This window comes from Rousettus aegyptiacus, unplaced genomic scaffold (genome assembly GCF_014176215.1).
Source record: "Rousettus aegyptiacus isolate mRouAeg1 unplaced genomic scaffold, mRouAeg1.p scaffold_m13_p_8, whole genome shotgun sequence".
Lineage (NCBI taxonomy): Eukaryota > Metazoa > Chordata > Mammalia > Chiroptera > Pteropodidae > Rousettus > Rousettus aegyptiacus.
In genome coordinates this window covers 91,726,331-91,743,140 of record NW_023416311.1, presented here as the reverse complement: position 1 = coordinate 91,743,140, position 16,810 = coordinate 91,726,331, and the positions used below count along the sequence as shown (strand labels likewise).

The window sequence follows — 16,810 nt, the reverse complement described above, 5'->3', positions numbered from 1 at the left end:
ATCGAAATAATTTTTTTAAAGTTTTGATTAGATAAAATGAAATGAAACAGCAGAGAAACTATTTGAGAATTTTGGTCTTATAACCCAATGTCTACTTTAAATGGAAATTGAAGATAAATCAGTAGGTGGTGGGAATAATAGCTTAAATTTTACATAAGAACATCAAAAAAGACTCCCAAGTGTATATGTAAAATAATAATTCTTTTGAAAGGATTTCGTGGCAGTTAATCTGTGTGAGTCACCACAGCCCTTAAACTTGAGATTATCCTGCCAGAATTTTTTTTAAAGTTCTAGCTCTTCATCTACACACATACACACAAACCTCTCATTATTCACACTAACAGCTTCTCCAACTAGTAGTAACGTAGGAAAAAATTTGGTTGCCCTTTTACATCATTAGAGAGACATGTGAAATCAACTCCTGAAGCAGAAAACAGGTGATCACATGTTTGCTGACGTAGCTGATGCTTAGCCATTTTGTGGGGGGTTTCCCTTCACCTTTTGTGATGCCCCGATTAAATTGGGCACCACGTTCTCATAGCATGTACAAAGTCCCATTGCTGGGTGGGCTGAGGGTAGGGGAGTGCAGAAGGAAATACTGTTCCCATTACCTTCCACTGGAGTATTCCCTGGACTGACTTTTTGAAAATCTGCTTCTGTTTGCCTTCACCAGGAATGGCGGCCCTAGATAGTAAGGCATCAGGGAAGATGGGAATGCGAGCTGTAGTCTATTACATGACTACAACCATCATTGCCGTGGTGATTGGCATAATCATTGTCATCATCATCCATCCTGGGAAGGGCACGAAGGAAAACATGTACAGAGAAGGCAAAATTGTACAAGTGACAGCTGCAGACGCCTTCCTGGACTTGATCAGGTATGTCCTTGCAAGCCCATCCCTTTTGATATATTTCGACCACCCAACCCCTCTTATTTTGGGGAGCTAATAAAACCCCGAAAGGTATGCCCAACTGAACCAGCCTTGCAGGGCTTGACATGAAGATTACCTCTTTCCTTTTTTCTAACAGAAATTAAAGTGAGGATTCATTATTTGATCTTATGTGAAAGGGTAAAGAAGAGCGAGGACATAGATTTTGAGAGCGCTGCTTTTAGGATTCAGGATCTGATCACTCAGTTCTCCTTTTAACTGGGTAGCTCACTTTGCAATATTAGTAATTTTTAGCTTTTCTCAAGTCTTGCTTTTTAATGCTAGTTTTTATTCAAATATAGCCTCTTTATTGGACTCTTTTAATTTAGAACTTGTGATCTATATTGTCATCCATTATACACAATTTCTTCCCAGAAGGGCCTTTAGAGATCATTTGGTCACACCTGTTTCGAGGTCATTTTTTTTTTTTTTTGGTATTATTTATGAATAAAGGAATTGTCAAATTAATAAAAAAAAAAGATTAAAGGATAGCTTCTTTAGCATCGTTTTGTGTACAAACCATATACTGATTACAAATGAGTCTTATCTAACACTTGAAACAGACTTGATGTTAGAGTCGGCCTTATATACAACTGTGATATAAGTCAAAGCTTGATCCTGAAAACTTCCTGCTTTCTCTCTGTACACACCTGCTCTTGCATCAGTCAGGTCCAAGCAGGAAGCAGGAAACATATTACATTTTCAAAAGGATCGTTGAAAAAAGGCTCGCAAAGGTACAAGCAAGGCCAAGGGAAACTTACAAGAGAGGGTGAGGCATCAGGGGAATAACAGCAATCTGAAGGGGTTTTATTTACTACTCCCTAGCTCTGAGGGGCAAAAGAATGAGCTGTTACTAGAACTCAGGAAGAGCTGTGGCCTAGGGAAAGGGCCCTCAGGTGGGAAGGGAAGGAGCTGGTATTCAACCTGTCAAAGATGAGCTGCAAAAATATACACATCCACTTCTCTCTTTCACCACCCTGTGATCTTTCAGAATGTCCCACTGGACAAACCAAGCAGGAAGCCAAAAGACAAGAGAACTCACATGCTGCAAACCAAGGGGTCAGCCTCTCAGGGTACAAAGCAGGATGGAGAGTGGATCTAGAAGGGCGAATGGAAGATATCCCAACACAGGCCTCTAGGTTTCGCACCTGCTTGCATTCTCACATACACCATGTAGCTCTATCCAGCCTCTCATCCCAAAACCTTTCTTACAACTTCCTCGCAAAGCGACTGGTTTGACAATCCTAAATACCTACCCTAAAGGGATCCCCGTTGATCATCTGAAAGACACTCCTTCTAGGGACTTGATTTCACATGCCATCTTAAAGACTGGGTCTGTGGCAGGGGGATTCAAGAGAGATTTGGGGAACCAAGGGTCTCTTCTGCAGCCCCTTTCCATTCCTGCCACGGGTGCCTTTGTACCATCTACAAGGAAGCACAACTCGGTTACACGAAGCCTCTTTTTGAAAGCCTTTTTTGGGAAGTTAATCACATGATCTGAAAGTAATAAGCCACCCTACAAAATTTCATGTTAAGTTGTCACCCAATAACTATGTTTTTATTTATTTAGTTCATATGGTTAATTAAGGCTTTTCACCATTTTTTTCATTAACTTTATTTATGAATAAAGTAGGTTGGATTAGGAGTATTTTATTATTTTCTCTTTCTCCATAACTTCTATTCATTGTTTAAAGAATTGAGATCTTATCATTCCCAGGCTTGTTGCTCCATCAGAGCACCAGGTATGTCTCTTCCCTTCCTCGCTTCAGTCACAAGGGTATGACGAACCTGTCCCCACCCAGTTACTTGGCTTAAGTATTTACCCTGCAATCTCCTGAACTCACATTTCTATCAGGGTTTATAGAAACAGACCCAAAGAGCACAGATAGGAAGGAAAAAGGAAATAGGATGGTCTAGGCAGTAGGTAGAGACAAGAATTTATAACCTTTAAACATGACTTTAATAGTATACAATTGCTAAAATCTCTGGCTCTACAAGTGCCCAGATCATGTCTCCTTCTCCCACAGTCTTCAATCTTAAAGCTCTTATGAAATCCAGTTTCCTCTTTAACAGATAAGTCAACTGAGACCTAAATGGGTGCTGTGACTTGGCCAACGTCACACATCTGGTTAAAGACTCCCCAGATAGAATGTTGCTCCTTCTCCTCCCCTCTTCCCCACCATATACTGAAGCACTGCTCTGAGGAAGTGACAAACCTTGCCACATAGACCTCAAGGTCAAATTTTGTAGTCCATCTTCTCATTAGGAGAGCCTCAGAAGCTCCCACAATAGGATATCGATATTTCATCCCCCAGAGAGCCTTTGGGAGGACTTTGTGGAGATCAAAATTCCACAGTCCAGCCATGACTTTTAATTTAAAATATTTGGTCCCCAGACACTTGGCACAATACCAAAATGGCCATTATGGAATAATATCTCAATGAACCAGAATTCTTTTGGCAAAAGCTCCTTGCTAGAATCAAAGTGAGAATGGAAATGCCTTTTGATGATATAATATCTGAACAAAGAATCTCATTGTCTGACGTGAGGACAGAGGAGTTAAATTTGGGACTTTCCTGAAAAATATGAATTGCGTGGGCCATACTTAAGAATGACCATATGTCCCCTTGTAAGTCATAAAATCCACCAAAGTCTTTCTTTTTCCATGTGCTGCTTAGTTCGATACAGCCTTTACTTTAGACACAATGAAAAAGTATTTAAGGAGCTAACATATTATTTGGGAAAATTTTCAAGTGACTATTACTTTCTTTGCAGGAATATGTTCCCTCCAAATCTGGTGGAAGCCTGCTTTAAACAGGTAAACACTCTATGGCTACTAATTCACCTTCGAAATTCCTCTTTGGCATACCAACAGAGTAGGACTCTGTTTTTATTTTATATTTTATTTTATTTTATTTTATTTTATTTTATTTTATTTTATTTTATTTTATTTTATTTTATGTCCATTTCTCTTCAATAATAAACACTTCTCAACCAGATGGAAAGCATTATGATTTTCTGATGAATTTAGGGGCCACAGGTGGGTCCTACCTTATACTGACTCCTTATTAGTTGCCAGATACTGCATGTCTTGCATACAAATAGCTCACTGAATCTCTGTTAATTGCTAAGAAGGCTAATCAGGAGAGTCTCTCCCCCCACCCCCGCCCCTATACCTCCCACACAAAAGCCCACCAAGAAGGCAAACTCCAATATAAAATATATTTACAAACCGTTTTAAAGATTAAGAAAATTTTTCAAGTTCTGGATTTAATTTTAAAAATTCAATAGGCTCTTTTTAGAAAGTCTGGACTCAGGTCTTATGGATCCTAAAGGAGTTACCATATCGGGAAGAAATGGCATCTTCACTTATTGAATGCCTACTATGTGCCAAGCACTAATGTTATATTTAGTCTTCACATAAATATGATGAGTATCATTATCTTCAGTTTATTGATGAGGCAACGCATCTATAATAACTCCAAGGGATTGTGTAATAGGCACAAGATCTCGTACTTAGTGAATGACAGACTCGGGTTTAAATTCATTGTATTAACTCCAAATTCTAGCGTCCTTCTGCTTCCTAGAAAGGGATATCCTGGGTGATGAGACACCTACCTGGAGGCTATAGTGAGGTCCAATTCCTTTTAGCTACCTCATATCCAAACAACTCTTAGATCTGTGTTTTGAATAAAAATATATTTTACTATTATGGGATAAAGTTAGATTAGTAAAGTTCATTCTAACCTCGTTTGAGTCAAAAAGCTTTGTTGCCCAAATATTAAAAGAAAAATAATTAGATTTTCTGGGTTCAATAACCGTTCTCAAACGTTTTTCCAGATAGTGCCATTTTTACCCTTGTTGTAATTTCCTAATCCTTCTAATTAGAATTTGTAAAACAAACAAAACAAACCATCGACCTTTAGGAGGACCAAGTTTTACATATATGTCACCCTTGTTTTTTCCTCTTTAAAATTTTTGTTGACTCTTTTTAATAGGTAATACATGCGTACACTTTAAAATTCTAACAGAACCTCTTCTTTAAAAATTTTTTTTAAGCTGAAGAGGCCAAAATCTAACTTTATTTATTCAAAAACAATTATAACCATAAATAATAAATCTGACCAGCAAACCCCAGCACCATGAAGCTTGCTATTCCAGTTAGTCAGCTGGCACTGGGTGCCATCGGAAATGCTCATTTCTAGCAGTACTGGGAAAAGTGCCGACTCATGCTGATTTATTATATTTGGTTTTGAATTGCATTTACAGGATTTTGAAGGGGAAGCAAATGTATCTTCCCAGATCTATTTGTTTTAGACCAGAATGCAAACAAGGTTACAGTTTCTTTTTAGCTACCAACTGTCTAAAGAGAAAGAGTTAGAGGTATAGGAAGGCTAATTGAGATTGAAAAGCTACCCTAGACAATCCATAAAATGCATAAACACCCCAATTAAACAGATATTCGAGAGAGTTAATTGGATTAGGAAACAAAGAGGGACCAGTTTTTTTGTTACTTAAAATTACCAGCAGTACCACTGATTGTTCAGGGATGTGTACGCAGGATTGACAGCTGGCCATATCCTTGTTTGGGATCAATGGTTTCCCAGTGGACGAGAAGGTCACCCACTTATTTTTGATAAAGAAATGGCCTAACAATTCATATACATCTGTGCTTTCTTCTCCTAGGCTCTAGATCCAGTCAACATTCCATATATTTATTACTCTCTTTGATGCTTTTTTTTTTTTACTGCCAACATGAGTTCCAGGAATTCTACCATCATTAAAATTATAAAGGGATGGGTTTAATTGTTTCATTTGGCCTCAGTAATATATTAGGCATCACCTGTCTGGGACATCTATATAGAACCTATGGGGGAAAGACCATCTCTTGAATAAGAAGAGAAATCCTACTATGGTCCTGAGAAGTGGGGTGTCATCATCATCTATTAATCAAGCACCTATTTTTAAGAATTGATACTCTCAGGAATGCCTTGAAGACTGTTGTTTCGAGATTTAAATTTTTTAATATCCCCTAAAGTCTTCAACTAAGTCTAGTCCCTAAAAGGCTTTATTATTGAGCACCACTAGCCAACATTAGAGTATTTATAATACTTTAAAATTTATAAGATGTTCTTGTATATTCTGTTTTATTTGATCATTACAACAACACTGTGAACTAGCACAGTAATCCCTGTTTCATAGCTGTGGAATATAAGCAAAAGGATGTTATGCGATTTGTCCATAATCCCATAGCATGATCCCATAGAGAGTAAAGGGACTATTATGAATATTTGGATTCATAGTTTTTTAAAGGCCTGTTATAATCATTTTATTATGGTTTCAGAAGAAAGTAAAAGCACATGTATATATGTTTAGTCCAATATTTTCAACCAGATGTCACTTTCCTGTTATGATTGATTATATACTTGAGTATGTGTGTGTGTGTGTGTATGTGTGTATGCGCGCGCGTGCGCACACACATGCATGCGCTAAGAAAGTAGTGGGTGTTTGTCATAGATTAGATAGATAACAGATGATAGATAACAAATAGATACTTCCTACAATACTATTCTTTGAATGCAAAGTAATATATATCGTTATTGAAAATTTGGATGACAGAAAAGTACAAAGAAGAAAAAAAGATCACTTTTAATTTCTGTTGTGTTTCTTTTTTAAGTTTAAAACCAACTATGAGAAGAGAAGCTTTAAAGTCCCCATCCAGTCCAATGAAACGCTGGTGGGTGCTGTGATAAACAATGTGTCAGAGGCCATGGAGACTCTTTCAAGGATCACAGAGGAGTTGGTCCCAGTCCCAGGGTCTGTGAACGGGGTCAATGCCCTGGGACTGGTCGTCTTCTCCATGTGCTTTGGTTTTGTGATCGGAAACATGAAGGAGCAGGGACAAGCCTTGAGAGAGTTCTTTGATTCTCTTAATGAAGCCATCATGAGATTGGTAGCAGTGATAATGTGGTATGTATTTCCGTGTGGTTTTAAAAGTCTGAATTATGGTAATTTCTGATACTATTTCTGATGCTTATTGCCTTCAACATGTGTCCTGTACTTAAGAAAATGCCACCAGGCAAGATGGCCAATTGCAATTCTGCTGAGCACAAGAAAATCAATGACTTTCTGGGCTTGTAGAGGCCTTGACTCTATCTGCAAACCTCTCAATAAGTTTGCTTCCTTGTTCTTGAAAGATGTCAACTCCTTTACTACCATTTTATATCTATTTAGGTATTCATTCAATGTATATTTATGGACTATCTACTATATGCTGAGCATATATACTATAATTCCAGGCACCATGAATATAGCAATGATGAAAACATACAAGAATATCCTGGATCTTAACATTCTTTTCAGAGAGACAGAAAATAAACAAACAAATAAATCACACATGTGCTTCAGTCACAGGTGCTGTGAAAAAAGTAATAAAACAGCAGGTTTAATTTTATGTGATGTGATAAAAAGTGACTGGGAAAAGGCATAAAATTTGCCTTGGAAAGGCCCCTGAGGAGGTAACAATTTTTGCTAAGATCTGAATGGCCAGGAGCCAGCCATACATAGTACCAGGACAAGAGTATTTCCAGTAGCAGGAAAAGCGAATGTAGAAACCCCTAGAGCACCAGAAAAACAGATCTCCTCTCCTCCGTTTCAGCCCTAAGGAAGAAATTAAATGGCGAATCTACTGCCTGCCTGAAGGACTCATGGGAAGTATTATAGAATGCCAAGCCGCAATTTATAACCAAACTTCTTCAAATAAAGTTGAGAGCAGGAGACAAAGGAAGACTAAATCCAAGGAGAAACATTGACCTTGGAAAGTAAATTCTCCCCAGCAGGGAGAGAACCCTTTGATTGGTTTAGCGTCATGTGGGGGTTGCTTACCCTTTACCTTTAATTTTTAATCCAGACTCCTACTTGGCACCTGAGGCAGGAAGGCATCCATTTCTAAGAAAAATATTCACCAACATGATTAAAAATATTCTTTGTCTTTATCGCCACCAAAGCCCAGAGAAATTCATTTTTCAAGAGTTTGTACAAGAGGGTTATGAACTTGGGCACAAAGATGGATCAGAATGTGGTCTCCACAGGGGCCCTCAAATGAAATCCTGGGGACCCTCCTTTGAAATCCTGGCAGGACTGAAAGTGGACATTCATCTTCATATTATTAAAATGCTTCCACCTTTCACCTCTTTTATGAAAGAAGACCATTCAAGGCTGCTGAATGAACCTCACATGTAGCTTTTCTAAGCTGTACATTTTGCCTGCACATTCAACACTGAGTTATTACATTTCTGAAAACAGGTACTCTTAAAATTTCCTGGCCTGTGTTATTAAAAGACTTTTAAAAGAAACATTGTATTTTTCTGTTTGAAGTAAGTCCTCCACAGTTCCCAGCAGACTCTTCTTTTTAAGGGCGATTGGCCTCTCTGTTTTTGGTAATGTGAGTTTGGTTGTGGTTTACTGCACAGAGCAGACAGAAAAATCTGAATGCCGGGCGCTGGGGCCTTGAAGCAGCCAGGGTCGTTTCAATATGTGCAAATCGTTTTGTGTCTCAGTTGTTCACTCTTGCCAAGTCCACAGGAGAAAGATCACAAATGGCAATAGCAGCCCAAGGGTGATAATTACTTACTTAGACCATCTATAACGTGATTGTGGTAGTACATACATGCACATTATTAATTTTAATAGCTTGAATTTAATTTATGGCTACCTTCTATTTATGGCAAACAGTACCAGTTTTCCATTTGCACTGTAACATAAAATTTCCTCTCAGAGTAAATTTACTTAAGTGGAAGAGTGGATTTGAAGACTAATATTAAGTAATATTATAAGTGGTGTATAACTTAGGAAAAATAATAGAAGCAATCCTTGAATGAAAGAGGTGACTGAACATCTAAAACACTGAAACGGCATTGTATGCATCTTGCTTTAACTTGGGAATCAGTCTCTGTTGTGAAAAATGTTTAAGAAGCCTGGATATTGGGTGGATGGATTCTGGCAGTTTAGAGCACTTAGCAGGGAAGCAGGAGACAGGAGGAGTGGGTCACATCTGAGGACCAGAAACGTGACCCAGGTGTGAAAAGAGATGGTCATCCAGGAAAAAAGATATGGTTAACAAAACCTCTGTACCTGTCTTTTTTCATAGGCTCAGAAGGGGGGAAAAAATGTGACCTAAGGAAATTCTGAGTGAGCGAAAAGCCTAATTCTGCAATATTTATACTTAAATTTATAATTTAAAGAAAAAAGGAAAATAAAGAATTTCACTGTTTCTACAAGTCCTAATAGTATCCTGGGCAAAAAAAAAAAAAAAAATTGAACGTTAGCTCTCTCACACTTTTTCTTATCACTTGGTAATTTCTGTGGAATAGCCGGTTGCAGATCAGACTTCCAACTGTGTGTGTGTTGCTCCTACCTAGGTACGCACCTCTGGGCATCCTCTTCCTGATCGCAGGGAAAATCGTTGAGATGGAAGACATGGGAGTGATCGGGGGCCAGCTTGCCATGTACACCGTGACCGTTATCGTCGGCTTGCTCATTCACGCAGTCATTGTCCTGCCCCTCCTCTACTTCTTGGTGACGCGGAAAAACCCTTGGGTTTTTATCGGAGGGTTACTACAAGCACTCATCACAGCTCTAGGGACCTCCTCCAGGTACGTATAGACAAGTGGCTGACTCCTATCAGAAACTGTATCTCAAACTTTACTTTGGACCAGAACCCCCAGGTTCAGAGTAGAGGGGGGATTTAAACTTCCAGGCAAATGAATTGGTTTTTTCACTTCTGATGCTAATCAGACTCATTCGGAACTCAAGGAATGGCTGACTCTAAACCCTTTTGGGAGACGCAATGGAAATCAGCTAGCCTCTCCTGCCCACCATCATCTCCCTCTTCCAGCTGACATTTGCCTGAGGGAGAGGTGGCACAGTGACTTGGCACATGCCATCGTGATGGGGAAATAATGACAAATGATGCCCCACAGAGGAACCCAGAAGCGGGAGAGCTGCCCAATGACCTAGTGAGGAGACCCACACTGTTCCTAACCCTGCTCCCCTATTTATATAAGTGCTGACTTAGTTCCCTCTCACCGAGGACATGGGAGAGGAAGGAACTCTCTGTCCCAAATACCAAACACATGAGGTACAGTCTGAACTATCAGGACTGTCAGCTGACATGCCCTGTTTTACTGTTCTCAGTTCTGCCACCCTGCCCATCACTTTCAAGTGCCTGGAAGAGAACAATGGCGTGGACAAACGTGTCACCAGATTCGTGCTCCCCGTAGGGGCCACAATTAACATGGATGGGACCGCCCTCTACGAGGCTTTGGCTGCCATTTTCATTGCTCAAGTTAACAACTTCGAACTGAACTTTGGACAGATTATTACCATCAGGTACAGGGAAAGCTCTACACTACGTTTTCTTGAGAATGACTTTAAGGGATGAGATGGTGATTGGGGATTCAGTGAGGAAACTGAATAGGAGGCTGAGGTTTGTAGGAGTATTTAGGCATTTTTGATATTTCGGTAGTTTTATTCTTTATTTGTTAAATTACAGACGTGCACATTTATTATGATGAAATTCTAATAATATAGAAATGTGTAAAGTAAAAAAATGAAACCATCATTCTGCATTTCTCTATAGGTGACAACTGTTAATATTTGGTGTACAAAGACCTTTTTTTATGCCTAGACGGACACATTCTTTTTTTGTTGTAATTGATGGAATTACACCATATATACTGCTTGCCATTTGATTGATTTACTTATTAATATATCATCTATAAATATATCTAGCTTTTTCTTTTTAAATAAATACACAGAAATATGTTATATATAGGAATAGAAAAAATACATCTATCTACAGAATACATAGAATGGAAATTTTTCTTTTTAGAAAAGGTTAGATTATACTTTAGTTTTAAAAGGCATTGAAATGTCTTATACTGACAGTATTAGAAAATAAAAACATAACTTGAAAAATTAAACAAGTTAATTTTTAGGCAGTATAAAATGGATGATAGACTACACTGACATAGCTTGAGAATTTTATTTTTATGGACTCTGTTTTTAACCATTATATTTGAAGTGTCTAGCGAAAGGTAATTTTTCCTCCCATACCTGCCTCTGATTTCTTAGTTTCCTTCAAAGGCAACCACTGTTGCTTGCTAGTTTCTTTAATATTCTTCCGGAAATAGTCTATCCATACCCAAGTGCATATGCGAATATGATCTTCTCTTTTTGCTTACCAAAAGTCAGTATGCACAACAGACCGATAAGTATAATGGAGACGTAAATTTCACAATCCAGATCGGACCCTGTTCGTCCTCATGTGTCTGTATGTGTGTTATGTGTTAATTATTATTAGCAATTTATTTTGGAGATCAAATAAGTCATATATTTTTGCTTTTTCACAACTTTCTATCATAAAAGTATTTGTCTCACATACAGGAAAATTGAAAGACTATTACAACCAACGTGTTCTACCTAGATCCAACACTTGTTAATATTTTGCCACTTTTCCTCTCTCCACCCCTTCTTGGCATTTCACCTGTGCACAGTTCAGCATGCATCGCCTAAGAAGAAGGATAGTTTTCTACATAACCGCAATTAGACTCTTTAAAATACTTCCAGAATATCCAGTCTATATTCAGATTTCTCCAGTTGTCCCAAAAATATCTTTTATAACTTTTTATGCTAGACCAAATCGTATTCAGATTTATGGCTTGAATTTGGTTTTTATGCCACTTTAATCTTTTTTACTCTCCATCAGTTTCCACACATTTTTTTGTATATACACACACATATGCATACATATATTTAGAAGTAAGTTATGTTAGACTGCATATATGTGCTATTGGAAAATGATAATAGTTGTAGGGTGCATTGGTACATTGTAGGGTGCATTGAAGGTACACTGGGGCTGGGAGATCAATATCTTAGCTCACTGTAACCTATTATTGGGCATACATTGGCACACTGGTTGAAAACCCTGGAGTCTCAAAAAAGGTTCAGCTGCGTGTGACAGAATTCAAAATAACAAAACAGTGACTTCGGCAAGATTGAATTGCATTTCTCTCACGAGGAGCAACTCTGCTCCACAAAGGCATCAAGGCTGGTAGGTATCCTACAGTGTAAGGGACCAAGGCTTGAGGATCCAGCATCCCTCGGGTGTTACCCTCAACCAGATGGTTCAAGATGGCTCATCATCACCTCCAAATTTTGGCCAGTGAGAAGAGGTGGAGTCTCACAGCCCTCAAGCTGCTCGATCACTTTATCCATGGGTCATCGGCCAGAACTTTGTCTAAAGGAGTTCCAAGAGAGGCTAGGAAATGTCTTCATTCTGACATCTGTATACCACCTAAAAATTCTAATACCATGGGGGAACCATAAACAGTCTCTTCCACAGACTTGTTACTTTATTAATACCACTTTATATCTAGGTAATACTTTACTACTTATAAAACATTTTCACCTCACATTAGCCAATCAAATAGATATTTAACAAACTGAGTCCCAAATAGGTTATGTGCCTTGCAAACCAGGACCACACTGCCTCTATTAAAAATATTTATAGTGCTACAGAACTTTGTTCGTAATCATTTTTCTTTTTCATTGATAAATTTGATTTTTTTCTGACCTCATGAAACATACAAGTTCAATATCTTTACAGTCTTCTACTTGGACAGAGGAATTATTAAAAACAAATCGTTATTGAACTATATACAGTATTTTAGACCTTATAAAATACTTTTGGGTACATGAAAAGTATATAGCCACCAGTTTCTTCATTTAGAAATGGCTATAATAATACAACCAACTTCTTAAAGGTTGTTGTGAGGATCAAATGAGATAAGCCATGCTTAGCATATCAAATGGCACATAATAAGCACTTGATAAATATTAGTTATATGATTTTTTGTTCAATGGGTTTTTTTATAACCTCATTTACATTTTTCTAAAGCACATTCTCTTCTGTTAACTTGGCAAGTCAGACATTGTGCTACGTGTGTTTGCAAGGCATACTTTCTATTTGGGGAGATTTGTACAAATGTTTTCTGTTTTGGGACTTCTTTTAACAGCATCACAGCCACGGCTGCCAGTATCGGGGCAGCTGGGATTCCTCAGGCAGGCCTGGTCACCATGGTGATTGTGCTGACATCCGTGGGCCTACCCACTGACGACATCACGCTCATCATCGCAGTGGACTGGTTCTTGTAAGTATGCTTGGACTGTGTTCAGGTTCACTGTCATAGGGTGCCCCTCTGTCATCCTAGGGCACTAGGCAGCCTGGCGTGCCTGCCAAAAGAGCTCCACAAAGAGGGACGGCTTGACCAGAAATTAAATTGTCTTCATCGCCTGACCCCTGCCTTTATCTGGAGACCAAGCCCCAGACGCCATGTGCATTCACTCCCTTATCAGCCCGTGGGGCACATCTGGATGCTACACTTCTCACTCCATAAAGCCGTTCAGGGATTGGGAAACCCACTGTTTAGAAAGCCAGCATAAATCAGCAAGGCCATTTCTGAATTGCACAACATCCACACGGTGGCTAGAACAGGACCGCAGGCCACGCACGCTGGCTCAGGCCCTTCTTCCTTGCGCTTCCCATTCCAATGGCATAACGCAGCTCAGATGTTCCATCTGAGCCCAACGGGCGCAGGGCGGCCATGCCATTAAGTGGAATTGAGTTTTAGCTCTGGGGAAAGCTGCATGAAAAGTACCCTCCACACCCTCAGACACTCACTGCTGGGGGCCCATGCCTTCGCCCTTTTCCTCTCACCCTCGCAGTTAACGCTCTCCGCCTCTTTCCTCTCATAAGTTCCTTTTTACTTACAAAAAATTTTCTCCCCAAGATTCCCAAAGTGAATGCCTAGAAGGACACAGTAGGTCCTAGAGTCAACATATGTTGACTTCACTAGATCCGATGACCATGAAGAGCCCGGCAATATGCTCACAGCAAGACAAGGGCAGGAGAGGGTGATCAGCTGAGATCCTGAGTTCCGCTGTCAGTTGGATCTGTGTTTGCATCGGCCCTGTGTGACCCTGGGAAGGTTACTTGGCCACCCTTATTTTCTCCTCTGTGAAACAGGGACAATAATGTCATCTACCTCCTGGTGGTGCTGTGAGGATTAAGTGCAATGATTTGTAGGAATGTTCAGCCCACTGTCTGGCCCCCAGTCAGCACACAAAAATTATGAGGTCTTTTATAACATAAAGCTGTGGGGCTCAAAGTTTTTAGGACCCTTTTATAGTTAAAAATTATCAAGGACCCAAAAAGCTTTTGTCTGTATGGGTTGTATCTATCAATATTTATCATATTATAAAAACTTAAAAATTTTTAAGTGTTAAATTCATTTAAAGGTTACAATAATAAATTCATTACATTTTAATATAAATAACACTTTCATAAAAAAAATCACTTTCCAAATTAAAAATTTAGGGAAAAGAATGATACCATTTTACATTTTTGCAAATCTTTATTTCTGGCTTAATTCAAAACATCTGGAGTCTCCTAATTGCTTCTGTATTCAATCCACTGTGGTATCTTTTGTGTTGTGTTGTAATCTTTGCAAAACTCCACTAGACATTGAAAGAAAATGAGGGTGAAAAGGGCAAATAACATCTTAGCATTATTTTGAAAATAGCTTCAACCTTAGGGACTTCGAGGGGTCTCTGGACCACACTTTGAGAACTGCTAGTATAAAGGAAGGTGAGTTGTGGGAAAGAGAATCAAAATGAAATTTTATATAAAAGGAGAAAAGGGTCATTCCCCACTATTGATCCTCTAACTAGTAACTGAAAGTTAATCACCTGCATGTCCTTATAACTTTTAATAACTGCTATCATAAATGTTATGTGTCTATTATGTAATGAGGTAGCTGGGGGATACAGCAAGCCCAATTTTAAGAGATGCTTCCAAACTTAGCCAGTGGTTCAAAATATGAGCTGAAGACACCGAGGTCCACAGGAGCCTCATCTTTCTTTCCTCTCGCTCTTCCCCAGGGACCGCCTCCGCACCACCACCAACGTGCTGGGAGACTCCCTTGGGGCCGGCATTGTTGAGCACCTGTCACGACATGAACTGAAGAACCGAGATGTTGAAATGGGTAACTCGGTGATCGAAGAGAATGAAATGAAGAAACCCTATCAGCTGATTCCCCAGGAAAATGAAACTGAGAAACCCACTGACAGTGAAACCAAGATGTAGACCAGTTGAAAGAAATGCTTTCTTGAGCCTCGGGTGTTTTGAAAACGGTCACAAAATGTTTCCATCTCGTTACAACCCATTCTCTCCAGTGAGCCCCTTCACCTCCCTCTCCCTCCCTACTTGGATAGGATTGGGAAGTATTCATCCAAAAACAAGGGAGGATTTTGCAGTGGCCAAAATATATAGTTTCATCCCACATTCGAAAGTTTTAAATCATTTCGTGTTAGTCTTAGGTGACGAGGTACTGAGATCAAGTCTTGGTCAGATCTTACAAGTGTATGTGGCACACAATCCTGTAAATGTGATTTTTATAAGTTGAAGAGTCAAACAAATAGTAGGCTAAAATATGTTTTTAAATCAACTTTCAAAATTTAAAAATCCTTCCAACGCAACTCAGTTTTAGTATCAAAACAAAACAACTTGATACGATATAATCGGTTGTTAGTTGGACAGTAGAAGGGTTTTTTCCCCCTTTCTCTCTGATTTGTATCCTTATTTCATTAGTAGCAGGGCAAAGTGAACACACACCTAGCACGGCTGTGAGGAGGTACATAAAGTGAAATTCCCACGTGGCCGTGAACAAGCCACATCTTACGTCTAGGCGTCAGTGTTCTTATCTGTAAAATGAGTGAGTCCCCTAGATGCCTTTGTGGTCTGTTCTAGCCCAGATATCCTGTGGCACCATGAAAGAGCCTGCCCTCCAGTTCCCTGCAGAACATCCTGAAGCAAGTCTCATCCCATGGAGCATGGGACTTTCAGAAAGCACATTCATTGGGAATGAATGTTTCTAAGTAGGATGGAGATGGCAGTGTGGTTTACCAGGTCCTGTGTCCAAAATGTCAGTTACGCAAGTCACCGGGCCAGAGGCCATTCCAGGAGTGGAATTAATTATTCATGATCTCTTTGCTCAGTTCTTCCCAACAGTGGAAGTATTCCCTTCTTTTCTACTCTTCTCAAACGGAAGGGATTGCTCTGGGAAGGATGTCCCCCACCACTCCTCAAGTGACGGTCGACTTTAGAAATTAAAATATAAGACAAGCAACTAGCAAGGGTGCACATGGTCTTGCTATGGAACACTGAAGAGCCAGCTAGGGAAGACTGGAGCATGGTTGACATAAAGAGAGGATTTTAAAACACCAAGATTATAGGTCATCTTTGAGAAAGAATTTTTTTTAAAAGGGTCTTTTTTTTCTAAAACCAGAAACACTGTTTCTCTTCAGTTCAAAACCATTCCCCAAGGAAGTCTGCACATCAAAGTATAAGGTTACTTCTTATGTATTTTAAACAAGTCAAACAAATGAGATCTCTTTCTAGAAGTCTGTGAGCTGGGTGGGTGGTCTTACTTGAAAAGGTTTTTGACTATAATCAAAAATTCTTAGAATGAGGGGAACAAGATATTTCTTTGTGTGGGAATTCCACTTACCCAATCATTCAAAACCTTCAGCTGGAGTGAGGTTTGGCTTGGTTTTGTTTGTGCCTTTGAGAGAAATGGTAGAAAATGAATCAGTATGAAGATACTGTCAATGCAGTTCCAAAAACACAAACGAACAAACAAACAAACAAACAAAAATAGCAGGGGCATTAAGTTCAGAAGGAGCATCTCCCAGATTTAGAGGAGATTAATTTTTTTTTACCCTCTAAGGAATATCCATCCAGTCAAAGACACAGAGTGGGA

General features: G+C 39.2%; 1 protein-coding gene across 2 annotated transcripts in view; it reads left to right on the top strand.

The window, feature by feature from the left end:
• The window catches only part of SLC1A3 (solute carrier family 1 member 3), a 94,690-nt gene extending 78,382 nt beyond the window's left edge, over positions 1-16,308 (top strand). Inside the window, exons 4-10 of one of the 2 annotated variants that reach the window (XM_016142465.2) lie at positions 674-878; positions 3,705-3,747; positions 6,607-6,899; positions 9,350-9,583; positions 10,125-10,319; positions 13,007-13,141; positions 14,931-16,308. In XM_016142465.2, the coding sequence (XP_015997951.1) occupies positions 674-878; positions 3,705-3,747; positions 6,607-6,899; positions 9,350-9,583; positions 10,125-10,319; positions 13,007-13,141; positions 14,931-15,135 (1,310 nt within the window). In that variant the 3' untranslated portion in view covers positions 15,136-16,308. The remainder of the gene's footprint in view (positions 1-673; positions 879-3,704; positions 3,748-6,606; positions 6,900-9,349; positions 9,584-10,124; positions 10,320-13,006; positions 13,142-14,930) is intronic. The other variant, XM_036225759.1, reaches the window with a different exon arrangement.
• The last annotated feature ends 502 nt before the right edge of the window (positions 16,309-16,810 follow it).